Raw genomic sequence first — 13,975 nt, 5'->3', positions numbered from 1 at the left:
TATCATTTTTGCATGATCAGTTCAAGATAAAAGATCTAGGTAGATTGCACTACTTCTTGGGGTTATAAATATTGTACAAGCCTGATGAAGTTCTTATTTCACAAAGAAAATTCACCACTGACCTCTTGAAGGAGTTTGACTCTTTTAATTGTAAAGTTGCAACCTCACCACTTGATTATACTGAGAAATTGAAGGCAACAGATGGGGAACTATTGTCTGATCCTACCCATTACAGGAAGTTGATAGGGAAACTCAATTTTCTTACAAATACTAGGATGGATATAACTTATAGTGTGCATCATCTCAGTCGATTCATGCAAACTCCTAGGGAACCACACTTGAAGGTTAGTTATCATGTTCTGAGATACTTGAAACAAGATCCTACAATGGGAATTTTCATCTCGAACAAGCCTAACCTTACTGTAAATGCCTATTGTGACTCAAATTGGGCTGCCTGTCCTTATTCAAGGAAGTCAGTCAATGGTTATCTAGTGCTTATGGGTGATAGCCCTATCAGTTGGAAGTCTAAGAAACAAGCCACAATTTCTCTATCCTCTGCAGAAGCAGAATACAGGGCTGTGAGACAAGTAGTAGGTGAGTTGGTATGGTTTGAAAGGTTACTGAATGAGCTATCTTTGAATTGCTCATTGCCAATTCAGGTCTTCTGTGACAATCAAGCTGCAGTCCATATTGCCAAAAATCTAGTCTTCCATGAAAGGACAAAACACATAGAAATTGATTGTCATTTTGTTAGAGATAAACTTCAGCAAGGCCTGATTACACTTCATCACATTTCTACTGATTCACAATTAGCAGACATCTTTACAAAGGCTTTGACTGGAGTTAAACATAATACACTGTTGAACAAGTTGTTTGTAAACTCACTTACCTCCAACTTGAGAGGGGTGATGAGAATATAAGTTAGTTATTACTGTTCATTATTCACAAAGTTAGTTAGATACAAGTTTTTTTATAGTACTGTTAGTGTTAGAGTTAGTTATAGGAAGTCAGAAGTCTGTTTTCATTTTGTTAGTTAGTTTTCAATTTGTATATCTATATTAGGGGTGGGCATTCGGTTCTTCGGTTCGGTTTAATCAAATTTTGGTTCGGTTCTTCGGTATTCGGTTTTAGAAAAGTGTGCACCCTATTTCAAACCAAACTAGATCGGTTCGATTCGGTTTGGTTTTTTTTACTTCGATTCGGTTTAGTTCGGTATTTTTAAATCGGTTTTTCGGTGTCAACAAAAATAAAGAGAGAAAATGATAAAGTAACAATTGTTATTCAATTCACACTTCAAACTTCAAAATAACGACTAACCATCTAACAATAGAAGGTAAGAGCATCAATTTGTTGTTCTCACTTCAAAGTAACAACATAAAATCATAAAATCATAAAGTAGAAAGTAGAAACACCAAGTTGCTGCTCAAACTTGAATTAAATTGAGTTTTGTTTAGTTTAGACTTTAGGTCTTTAGGGTTTACTATTTTGTTATTAAGATTTTTGCTATTTAAGTTTAGGATCTAAATATAAAAATTGAAATGGGCCAAGCAAAGTTAAAAATTAAGTAATATAATAAATACTATTAAATTTATTTAATAAAACTTCGATTCTTCGGTGCACCGTAGTTTCGGGAACCTTACACCGAACTCCAAACCGAAGAACCGAAGTTCCGAAAAAAAAACCGACACCGAACCGAAACACCGAAGAACTGAATTTTTTCGGTTTGGTTCGATTTTTCGGTTTTTCGGTATTTATGCCCACCCCTAATCTATATATAGATTCAGATGTCATAATTACTCTCTTAATTCATTTTCAATTAAGCAGATCTTCATATAGCTTTTCCATAATCTTCTTCTTCTTCCTCCTTTCTCATATGAATTAAGGTTCATCAATGGAGGAGTTTGATTGTTTAACATCACAACGTGTTGATTTTCTCACACCTCTTTAACTCATCCTCATCTGTCCGCTCTCTATCATGAATGTGACAAATCCTGATCGAAAATTGAACTATAGGTTAAATTTTTCTTTTTTTACACTGGTTAAAGTTATTTGTAGTAACATGTTTTTTTTGTTTAATAATAGCACATGCATGCACGTGGATGAATTTTGGTTCTATTGGGTACTATTAATTGGGATCTTTTTTCTTGAAACTTTTGGACTTGACGACAAATAAAAAAAGACCAAGACATTTCATACACGTTTTATTATACAAATCCAAAATATTTTTATTTTTTCCTCAAAAAAAATTCAGAAACTCCAAAAACCACAAAAAATATATATTTAAAAATAGCTATTTTTCACTTCAAGTTACTCATAAAAAATAATAAATAATTTTTATTTATTTTACACCTAAACACAACATAAACATTAGATCAAGTTGTTCCTTTTGAATTAAAATATTTTACTGACGTTGACACATCTTGGCTATCAGAGGTGGATCAGATTCTCTGTTTATACAACCACTTTCACTACTTTTCCGTTCCGATTCAATTAAAAAAAAATTATGTTCAAATATACTATTAAAATTTAAAAATTAACTTTCAAAATTTGAATGGTAACATATAAATTGAAACAAAAAATGTATTTCTTTAATTAAAAATTATGGTGAAATGATTGAAATTTCTCCATCTTTAATTGAGATTCAACATTTCTCCACCTTTAATATGATGTTAACATGTCATATTAATTTTTTAATTGGTAGATGTAAAAGAGAAGATGATAAATTAATCAAATTTGAAAAGAAAAAGAAAGAAGTGTGATTTAAAGCGTCTATTAGATAGTTAAAGCTTATCACGTAAATATAGCATGATCTTCTTTAGTGATACTCATCAACATCAATTAGAAAACATTAGTATTTAATAATATTGATAAAATAATAAAATTATATTTTTCAACTAAACTAGTAAAAATGACCATCTTTTTTTTTTTTATACATAGACAATTTTTGGCTAGCATGTGATTGGCGCTCTATAAAAAGTGTATTTTTTAAAAAGGTGTCCGACATGATGATTGAATGTAAGTTTCCAATTAATAAGAAACAACTTGATCGGACTGTCCTTTACTTTTCTATTAATTTCTCCTCCGTCTATGCGGCGTAAATTTAAATACAATTAAGTTTCAATGTTGATATCAAATGCTAGATTAAAAAAAAAAAAAAGGTAAGCATTAAAGTTATATATTTCGTTAGTATTAAAAAAAATTATACTATCACCTAAAGTGTTTTTGAATATGAGTTTGTAGTCATGAATATGAGGCAATTTATCTATCAAGTATGACGAACAAAGATGATTTGATGATGTTAACAACTATTTATATTGATGAATGGTGTTTACTATTTAAATTCTATTCATACTACAATAATCATAAGGATTTAAGTTATATACATACATTATTAATGTGTTTTAACATGTTGTGTAAATTATTTAATACTATTTATAGATATTTATGTGGCAACACTATTAGAAATGTAGGTTTTTTCATTGTGAATTCATTGAAAATTTGTGTTATAAAACATGATTTTCTCACTCATGTTTCAAGCTAAACAGCTCATTGGAAAAACACATGATCATGGAAAACAGATATCACTGAAATATCGAAAAACTTCCTAATTTTTTGTGTGTTAAAATACTACTATTTTTTTCTTTTCTTACCTATTAAATCAATTTGTTTGTATGGTTTTAACTGATATCATCAATAAACACGGGTTTAGATGAATGAAACTCTTTTCGTTATAATTTGTTTGTTTAATTTTGACTTGATATATAGTTTAAGATAGTAAAGATAGCTTTAAAATATTGTGATCTTAAACTATTTAAAAATATGTAAAAAGTACCTAAATGTCGTCGTATTAGATATGTCATGTGAAAAGTTTAAATTCAAAAGTTGACAAAAAGAAAGAGGCAATCACTTTGAAACAGATTGAAAAAAGAAAGCAAGACAAACAAATTGAAAAGACGAAATTTAAATTCAAAAATTGCCAAAAAGAAAGAGGCAATCTCTTTGAAATAGATTGAAAATGAAAGCAAGACAAACAAATTGAAAAGACGAAATATCAAATTTTATATCGAGATCAGTATCCCAATCCTAATAACCAAACGACCCCTTATAATATATTACTCTCTCAATATCAATTTATGTGTCACACATTTCTTTTTAGTCAGTCACCAATAAGATGATTTATAGTCTCACAAACATCTATAAGTGGTTTTAATTAAACCATAATTTTTTTTTAAAAAATAATCTTTTTTTCTTAAACTCCGTATTAAATCAAACAACACATAAATTACGATAGCAAGAATATTCTATAATAATAATGCTTTTGTACTTTCAACCTCGTGGCATAGAAAAGATCACCTTTCTCCTAATTTTTTGCTCTCCAACCCCCAACACCGCACCCCATCTTCACTTCTTCTTAGTTCTGAAAAAAATTCTAAAAAAAAAACATAAAAATGGGAAGAGCACCATGTTGTGTTAAAGAAGGATTACGTAAAGGGCCATGGTCTACTAAAGAAGATTTATTACTTACTAATTATATCAATCAATATGGTGAAGGCCAATGGAGATCTTTGCCTAAAAATGCTGGTAATTTTTCTTTTCTCTAATCCCTTTTTCGATGTTTGGTACGATGTAAGTCATTTTAATTATTTTTTCATATATATAGTAACTATTAAATTTTATTGTCTTCTTAAATTTGTGTGTTTAATTAGTACATTATGTTATGAAAATTCTGATTCGTTAGGGAATGACTACTGATTTTTCTATAAACATGAAAAATAACTTTTGTTGTACCATACGTACTTATATCTATTTTCTTGCTCGTTAGCGTAATTGACTATTATTTTGTATAATAAGAAAAAAATATTTCAGGATTGCTTAGGTGTGGAAAAAGTTGTAGACTAAGATGGGTGAACTATTTGAAGCCAGGGATTAAAAGAGGAAATTTTAGTGAAGATGAAGAAGATCTTATAGTGAGATTACATTCACTTTTGGGTAATCGTTGGTCATTAATTGCCGGACGATTACCCGGTCGAACAGATAATGAAATCAAGAATTATTGGAATACGCATTTAATCAAGAAGCTCAAAAGCACAGGAATTGAACCAAAACCCCACAAGAATTTTACCAAAAAGGAGAAATCAAGAAAAAAAGTGGGGAAGAAAAGCAACAATGAGAAGTTTAAGGGTCAAGTTGTACAAGTTGAGAAGATTAAAGTATTTGCACCAAAGCCCATAAGGATTTCTTGTGGGATTTTAAGGAACAATAGTTTTGAAAATGATACATTGAGTACTACTACTTGTTCCTCAAATAGTAATTTTGAAAAAGTTGATGTTGGAAAAGACAAGGAAAAAGAGGTGAAATTATTTCCAAGGGAATTAGATTTTGGTGAATTACTTGAAGGGGATGGATTTTTTGATGAATTTCTTATGGGAGAAAGCTGCAAATTTTCAAACAAAGTGGAAATGAATGATAATATGGTGGAAAAAGTTTATGAAGAATATCTTCTACTTCTTTCTGAAATTCAAGAAGATCAAAAGGAGCAAAAATTCTTAATGTAAGTTTTAGATTTTTGTTTCTAGGAATGTATATATGTTTAGTTTCTACTACTATAGTTTTTTAGTTTTTGGCTCAAATTTGTTGTGTTATGACTAGATTTTGTTGGAGGATCCAAGAATGAAATTGAAGAGACTTTTTAAATATTTTAAGGCGATATCTCGAAAGTATTGTAACTATGGTAAAAAAAAAAAGTAGATCCTAAACACGTAAAAGAAATCTTCTTTTTTCAAAAATTATGATCTACACATTATCGATCTCAAAGTTGAATAAAAGAGAATCACAAATATTCAGTATAAAACATCCTAAATCCTTATAAGATGTAATATTGATGATATAGTTTAAACTTAAATGAAGCAATGAGGAGAATTCATTTCATCCACTCTAATTTATTTGATAATAAAGCACGAAAATTATTCTAAAAAATAAAATAAAAAAATATCAATCATGTAGTAAGGGCATCTCCAACCCTGCCCTCTATTTTACTCTCCAAATATAGAGTTTTCTATTTTTTCAGACAATCAACTCCAACCCAATTCTCAAATTTATTCTCTAAAAATGATTTTTTTCTCTTTCCTTAATATTATATTATTATTTCTATTTCATTTGCATTTCCTTATTTCATACTCCCTCCGTCCCTATTTACTTGTCCATATTTCCTCTTTTAGATGTCCCTATTTACTTGTCCATTTTGACAAATCAAGAAAGGACAAAAAAAAATTTCCTATTATACCCTCATTTAAACTTCTTGAAAATTTAAACTTCCCCCAACATTGATTAGTTATCTTGAATAAATTTATTTTGGAATCATAATTAATAAGGGCAAAATTGTAACTTCACTATGCTAATCATTGTTGCCTTAATATGTGTGTCATTTCTAAATCCTTTCTCCTTCTTTTTTTCTTCAAATAATCACTTTATATAATTTTTACGTAATATAAAATTTTATTTTATTCTAAATTTCTAAATAACATAAATTGCAAGTTCTTAAATAATATACAAATTAATGGACAATTCAAATAAAAGTGAAATCATCAATGAAATACAATTGCATAAAAATTACATAAATCAACGAGCATAACCGCAACAATTCTCTGGATCATACACTAATTTTTTTCCAAATATTGTTAAATCTGAAAACGACCTACCGGATTACTGAATTATTGTTGCGATAAAATTATTATGTATTGTATCTTATATTTAAATTATTATGTTATGTATTATATTTTTAGTTAAAATTTTCATCTTATCATTTTACTTTTGTGCATTCTTCATAGTGAAAATTAATAATAATATCAAATTATATTAAAGTGATGAAAATTTTAAAAAATTGAAATATTATTAATCCGCGATGAAAGTAGTGTAAATCAAATAATATATTTTTAAAAATGTCATATTACATTTAAAAAGAATTACGAATGTTAGATATTTAATTAATGACCTTATATTAAAAATAACGTGTTAATTACAAAATAATAGAAATATAATAAAATAATGAAAAAGTGAAATAGAGAGTGTGAATAGTAGTTCTCCAAATTTGGAGAACTACTATTCACCTGTCTATAAATGAAAAATAGAGAGTTAATTAAAAAGTGATTGGAGAGCCCATTCTCTATTTTACTCTCCAAATATAGAGAATGAAAAATAAAATAGAGGTGGGTTGGAGATGGTCTAAGGGGGTCATTCCCAAAAACATAGGAATAATAATAATAACAATAAGACACAAGGACAAGAATTATTTAGCGTGTAGACAAAGGTACAAAAATGAATAAAACGTGTGGTCATAAAAGAGCAGCCACAATATATGGTGTGCTAGGTACAAATGAAAATGTTTTTAGAATTATTTTGTAATTGTGTGGTTAGATGTTAGAGAAAATGGTGTTTTAGAATTCATGTAACTCTTTCTTTGAGCTAATAAAGATGGTAAAAATGGTGAATTTTGTAAGCTAATGTGGGTCCCATCGTTATATTTAACAATTTTTGGGGATAAATTGTGAAGTTTAGGATAAAAGACTAAATTGAACACATTTTATCATACATGAAGGACTATTTCAATCACCTAGAATATATTAAGGACCAAAATAAAGCAACCCCAATACATCAAAGACCATTTTGATCATTTTCTCATAATAATCTCATCATTATTGACACACTATATCTAACATTATTCTTGTACATCATACCAAACAACTGCGATTCACCAGAGTAAGATACACTTTTACAAAAAGTGTTGATCTAATCTCCTAAGCTGGCACGTGACATGAACTTTTTTACACATTGATGTATTACTGTTCCATGATTCAGTACAAGAACTATGAATAAGGCATATGTGGTTCACATGTACGCAGTAACTTTACATTTTGAGCCATTTGGCCCAATCTTATCCTGTCATTACCAGAATAACCATCTGACTTCACTTTTCTTCTTTTTCAGAAAATGGGTACACATGAAAATACATTTATTACATTACCATAAGGACACAAGAAACTATACTTTTAAGATTTTTCTAACAAAAATAACTTCTTTGATAACTGAGGGAAAGTGAAGCATAGTTTGAGACTCGATGGATAATAGACGTGCCCCTCCACTTGAATACCAGGCTTTTGTTTGTTGCGAGATTTGAACTCACGGTGAGTGCCTAACTCACACATCACACACTGGTCTTACTAGTAAGGCTCTTACTGATGGACCAAAAACCTTTAGTGCCATTTTTCTAACAAAATTTAGAAGGGCCATAAGTCACCCCAAAGCGATCTTCGTGCCTGATGATGCAATGTTGGGTTTTTGCTCTTTGTAATAACAATCCGTTCAAATGACCCTTCACTGCCTTCTTGATTCATTGATCGACAAACGTCCATTTCAATCCGCTTACCCCTTCGTAGAGGACTGTATATAATTCTTCCCCAACCACCACCAAGATCGGCATGGGACTTTTCTTCACCTTCTTCCTCCCAATCATCATTTTCAGTAACGGCATCTGTTTCTGTAGCATCGGAATCATACGTGGCATGATCTACTTCATCCTGAATATCCTCATCTTCTGAGATGAATTGGTCCTCTGAAATAAAAGGAGAAATGTCACTACTTTGTAATGTGTTAACAGCAGGTACTAAATGAACGTAGCAGTTTTTACATGGCAAAGCAAAACTGAGATTTAAACTGATAGCAAATACCATAGTCAATCTCTAAATCCTCTGGATTTCTTCTGGCATGCTGCTCCTTCAATGTCTCAAACTTCATACTATCCAACGGCCAAGGCTCTCTGCTTGAAACAAGAAATTAGTTCAATAGTGATTATATGAAGATGGCAAAAAAATAAAAATAAAAATTAAAAAAAATTGAAATTTCACTTCACAATGGTAATGATTTAACAAGCTAAAAACAATTTAACGATTGGCATTCCGTATTCTTGAAGAAGAACTTGCCTTGGCCGTTCTCCTCGTCTAAAAGCGATGAAGCAAAACTTTTCATCTTCAAAGCCACGTAGAGGCTCTCCTTTCGACCTCTACAAGACAATGGCATCAGTTAAAAAACATGATTCAAACGCAAGTACAAACCAAAAAGGCAAGTTCACTCCAGAAGCACAGAAGAAAACAATAATGATGATATTGCCACCAAGATCAATTTCTTAGCTGGGAACTTATAATAGAATATATCTGACCCTATGCAAAGATTTGAGGGGGGTAAGAAGAGACTTCATCAAATTCAGAGAGCTCATCTAGGAGGCAAAGGAATATGAGGCAAACCTTGTAGGCACGTTGCGATGTTGTCCTTTGCAAGCGTTGAACAAAATGACAATATTTTCCAGTGTTATCCAAAGGACAACGTCCGTCATGTGGACACTGCAATTTTTTTTAAAAAAAAGAGTAAATCAACTCAGACAGAAAACTGTAGTCCAATCTATTTAAGTCATTATATCATCATAAACTTAAAACACTTACCGGAGCAACTATATATACCCCGTTCTTTAGTGTCGTCAATGCTTTAGAATCTTTGCCAGATACACCTTCTAGTTTGCGGCTTCTCTAAAAATAAGCATTTAAGAACAAAGCAAAAAGATCATTAAGAATTCACATTCCAACTTGGAATAAACCAGACCACTCCAAGCAAATCCCGAAAAGTGAGTTTTACCCTTTTCTCCATCCATAAAATGTGAGATCGCATTTGAGATATAATATTAGATCCTTGTGGTGTTCCTGGTTCTACCAAGACCTGCTCAACAGCACATTGTCATGATCATGCTGTCAGTCTGGTAACATTTGAACTGGCCAATTGAGCAGTAACTACACCAATAGCATGCAAAAACTTCTACACAGGCAACAACCATCGCCTCCCCCTCACTCATTCAGTAGTCAATTGTTTTTGATGAGTACCTTGATATGATTCTTTTACACAGGTCTCTCTCTTTACGCATGCAGCTCCTCATTCACCTTTTCCCTTTCCCCCTCTAGTGAAGTCTATGTTATTTAAACTGCAAATCCGGTAAAAAATGTGGCAGTAATTTTACTGTCTATATCCTGACCCTCATTGTCCTTCACACAGTAAGACAGAAACTAGAGCATATTACAGTAAGAAACAGTCACCAATTATGGCATGCGTTCTGCTGTGGAATCGCTCGGTAACCAGTGCACAAGTATCTTTGCTCGATATGCATTTATTTACATTTGCAAAGCTATCAGAGTTTTCTGATTGAATTAAAAAAAAATCAAATCCTACAGCAATGAAGGCATTATACGATTTGCGCTTAACACGTCCTGCCCGTGTCAAATTTGTATACACGCTTCTCATTCCAGGATGCACCAAATACTTTACAGAATTTTAACATTTATATTATTTCAAATGGTTATCAACAATTTTACGAATTCATCAACTTCATCTTCCTAATCATATTTAGATTTTGATACAAATTTATTAGTTATTACTTTCATAGTTTCTTCTACTACCGATACTTAACGTAACACACAAATGTTAGCATCTTAAAATTCATGGAAAGCTAAGCTTTGTTGCATAAACTTTGATGGCAGGAAAGCGTCTTAGCTCCACTTAGCATTTAGGTGGTAGAGTTATTCATATGCACGATTGTAAATATTCTGATTCTTGGGAATGACAGGAACTTTGAAAGTATAACTTCTCACCTCCCCCTAAATCTTCAAATCATCAATAATGAATGGAGTATGCTGAATCATGTAGATATAAAGCTTAAGAATGGATTTTAACATACCAGAACATCTCCTGTCTGTTCCCAAAGCTGGCGTACAACCGTGATTCTGTCCTTCAGAGATGGAATTTCTCCAAGTACATACGACTTTGGTCAAAAAAAGTTGAAAACATATCAGCACCAAAAAATTTCACAAAATCAATAAGGATCTAATAGAGGATAGCATCTACTATTCTTGTCAATGAAAAATAAAACACAACAAAATTATACTATTTTCTTAGACAAAGTGATAAAGTATTATAATGAGAGCATTCAGAGGATGCAAAAGAAGTGCGAAAAACTGGGGAAATTCCTTCACAAATTTCAGGAGCTAACATCACTATAAGATTGTACTTACAGCAATCACAAGATCATGTTGTTGTACTTACAGCAATCACAAGATCATGTTGTCTGTCACTCTTTTTGACATCCTGAGAGAGTGCTTGAATACTTCCATAACTTTGAATGAGTGGCAAATTTTTAAGACCTGCGGCAATTACAGGACATATTTTGCCATCTTTATCAGCCTCATATTTTCTAATTACAGCAGTTGAATAGTAACTAAAATATATGCAAACAGGTAATAGGTTTGGACACATCAAAACTAGAGCACTGAAAACTGTTGGAGACCATTGTGAAAGCAAGCCTTTTTTACTCTTTGAAAAGGTAATGTAAAGTAATATGAAGAGATCCTAAACCACTTGCCTAGATACTCTTTGGTTGTACAGAAACATAACTGGTCACTACCTTATCATGCAGCACAATGGCACATTATGTATATGATATCTCGGGTTGTAGTGTATGAGGCTCATCCAATTTCATTCATATGAAGATGCACTGGCCAAAAGCTTAAAGCATAAAAAATGTTGTTGAAAATCAGTCATCTGATAAGAGAACAATTTGCAAGGCCAGAACTTCATAACATCACTAGCCATACATGGTATGGCATAATCGCTTAAAGGTGAATCTGCTTTATGCAGAAATTTAATAAGACATACACATACAGAGACTTATATTACATTCTGTGAGAAGCGTAGACTTCATCTCCTTTATATTTTCACAACAATAAGAGCACAATTACAGACACACTTCCACCTAAGCCAGTGACTCAGAAAATTGAACGAGCTGATCCGCGAAGTAGCCATAACTATTAATTAAGATTCGAAAACACATAGTACTAAAAGTCTAAATTTTTCCAGACCAAAAGGAGTCCATAGAAAACCAGAATGTACCTTTTATAAGGCTCTGTCCGGCCCGCTGCATGGACTGTGATGGCTCTACCAAATTAATTCTACTCAATGACCGTGGCCACACTTCTCTAACTGCCCTGCATAACCACACAATTCAACACTTATCTAACCAAAGGGTCTAACAGAAATTAACACATGGGAATGATAATTAACCAACAAAATAAAATAAATAACAAAATATCAGATCATCTTACCAAAATGCAGAACCAGTCCCTGCCCCAAAATCCAACACCTTAGCAGGTGAAAAACCAGGCAATCTTCTGCGTACCTAAAGAAAATCACATTAAAGCACTCACTTTTAGCAACCAAAATCTACATTCATGTTCCAAAACCCAAATTCCGAAAAAAATTCTGAGACACAGAACACCATAAGGATTCTGCAAGGCATTTCAATAGAATATAATATTTATATACCTCACTAAGAACTCTATAAAGAGCAGAGTAGACAGCAGGCATACGGGACGCCACATAGGCTAGTGTTTCATCATCCCTATACTTGAGGCCAATGTCACCATAGGCACTTTTGATTTTCCACCGCTGTGAACAATCAACAGACTTGAGAGGATCTTCAAAAAGCTCCTTGGATGTGGAGGTTGGAAGCATCAAATTCACTTCCTTTATTTGGCTGAAAGATTCTGATAACCTCAACACTTTTCTCTTCATATGTGGCTCCTCTTGCTCTGCAATAGATTAGATCAAACCAAAACACAAAACTTAAAGAGCGAGATCAAATAAAAATGCATCAATCAGTCAACAACTATCAAGTTTCCCTTAGCATTCACATATACAAATGATTGCAAAACAAGCCTTCTCATCCCATCAAACATACAAAAAACACAGAATGCAAACAACAGATAGTTCATCTCAAAAGAAAAAAGGACAAATATTTGAAGCGAAGTAGCTAATGTAAAACAAGAGATGGTATGGCAACATCAGAAATAGAGCTGAACTCCGCAATGCTATCAATATGACAAAGTTGACTGCTAATGTGAAGGAAGCATATAAGCATGTGCTTTTTCGCAGTTATTCTCAGCATGACTTATATCCTCTCCACCATAAAATCAAATCAGTAGAACTCTAGAGAAAAGAGGAGGCAGAAACAAAACACTTTCCAAGCTTTTAGCTACCAAGCTCTTGAACGTAAAACAAGAACTTGCCTAACAAATAAGGAAAACATACTGGCAAAATCAGTTTCGAGATAATATCACAATTTTAACAGTGGCTCTGGTAAAATGAACGAGATTATTATCCAAGAAAAAATTAAGTTAACAATAAAGCTTGATCCCTACCTTCCTCATTTGTAATTTGGGACTTAACATATTACAAAAGAATGGAACAGGGCAGCTGAAATAAGCTAATTTTTCGGTTAATTAAAAAAAAAAGTATTCAACCTTTGCATGCTTGAAGCATTATATAAGCTAAAAGATGATATTTTCAGTATGAATTGCGGTACTTAAGTTACTATGTCAGCCAAAAACTCTAAACGAGCACATTCTAACGAAATTAATGTTCAAATTGACGTGTATAGGATATGAAAAAGAATTGAAATTTTACCTCGGAGATACTTTTTGATAGCTCTACGAAGACGGATAGGAACAATATGGCAACGTTCAGATTGTTTAGCTGCGGATTTGAGGGCCTCCGCGGTGAACTTCGGAACGGTTTCCGATACTATTGACGCCATTTCTGGTGACTTCTTGCAGTTTCCGGCGAAATTCCGGCAGCTAAGAAGGGGCAAATTCAGAATTTTTACACTGCATAGTAGGGTTTAAGGTCTGCCATTAGGAAGGTTTTTTTCTTTCTTCCATTTGCAGTAGATTTCTTGCTGTTGCCTGTGTTGGATTGAAGTGGGCCCATAATTTAAGAGTTTGGGCCCAATAGAAAAGCCCAAAATAATGCACAGTCCATAAGTCAGTAATCCCTGTCCATTCTCTAAAAGTAAAAGCCCATTAGAGTTAGATATTCTCACAAACAACCG

General features: G+C 32.3%; 2 protein-coding genes across 2 annotated transcripts; one reads left to right on the top strand and one right to left on the bottom strand.

Annotated features, from left to right (window-relative positions):
- Nucleotides 1–4,396: 4,396 nt before the first annotated feature.
- Nucleotides 4,397–5,559, top strand: LOC125826562 (transcription repressor MYB6-like). Its single transcript, XM_049505913.1, has 2 exons — nucleotides 4,397–4,581; nucleotides 4,867–5,559. The coding sequence occupies exons 1-2, from the start codon at nucleotides 4,449–4,451 to the stop codon at nucleotides 5,553–5,555; spliced, it is 822 nt and encodes a 273-aa protein (XP_049361870.1). The 5' UTR covers nucleotides 4,397–4,448; the 3' UTR covers nucleotides 5,556–5,559.
- Nucleotides 5,560–7,941: 2,382 nt separating this feature from the next.
- Nucleotides 7,942–13,808, bottom strand: LOC125826866 (rsm22-cox11 tandem protein 2, mitochondrial). Its single transcript, XM_049506208.1, has 12 exons — nucleotides 13,552–13,808; nucleotides 12,412–12,677; nucleotides 12,192–12,265; nucleotides 11,980–12,074; nucleotides 11,137–11,234; nucleotides 10,772–10,855; nucleotides 9,682–9,762; nucleotides 9,492–9,575; nucleotides 9,297–9,392; nucleotides 8,972–9,055; nucleotides 8,724–8,808; nucleotides 7,942–8,608 (listed from the first exon to the last, which is right to left on the bottom strand). The coding sequence occupies exons 1-12, from the start codon at nucleotides 13,679–13,681 to the stop codon at nucleotides 8,274–8,276; spliced, it is 1,512 nt and encodes a 503-aa protein (XP_049362165.1). The 5' UTR covers nucleotides 13,682–13,808; the 3' UTR covers nucleotides 7,942–8,273.
- Nucleotides 13,809–13,975: the final 167 nt, after the last annotated feature.

Source organism: Solanum verrucosum, unplaced genomic scaffold, assembly GCF_900185275.1.
Source record: "Solanum verrucosum unplaced genomic scaffold, falcon-dt-bn FXZP01000060.1, whole genome shotgun sequence".
Classification (NCBI taxonomy): Eukaryota; Viridiplantae; Streptophyta; class Magnoliopsida; order Solanales; family Solanaceae; genus Solanum; species Solanum verrucosum.
Note: the sequence above shows the minus strand (reverse complement) of the source record. Positions and strands in the feature narration are given on the sequence as shown.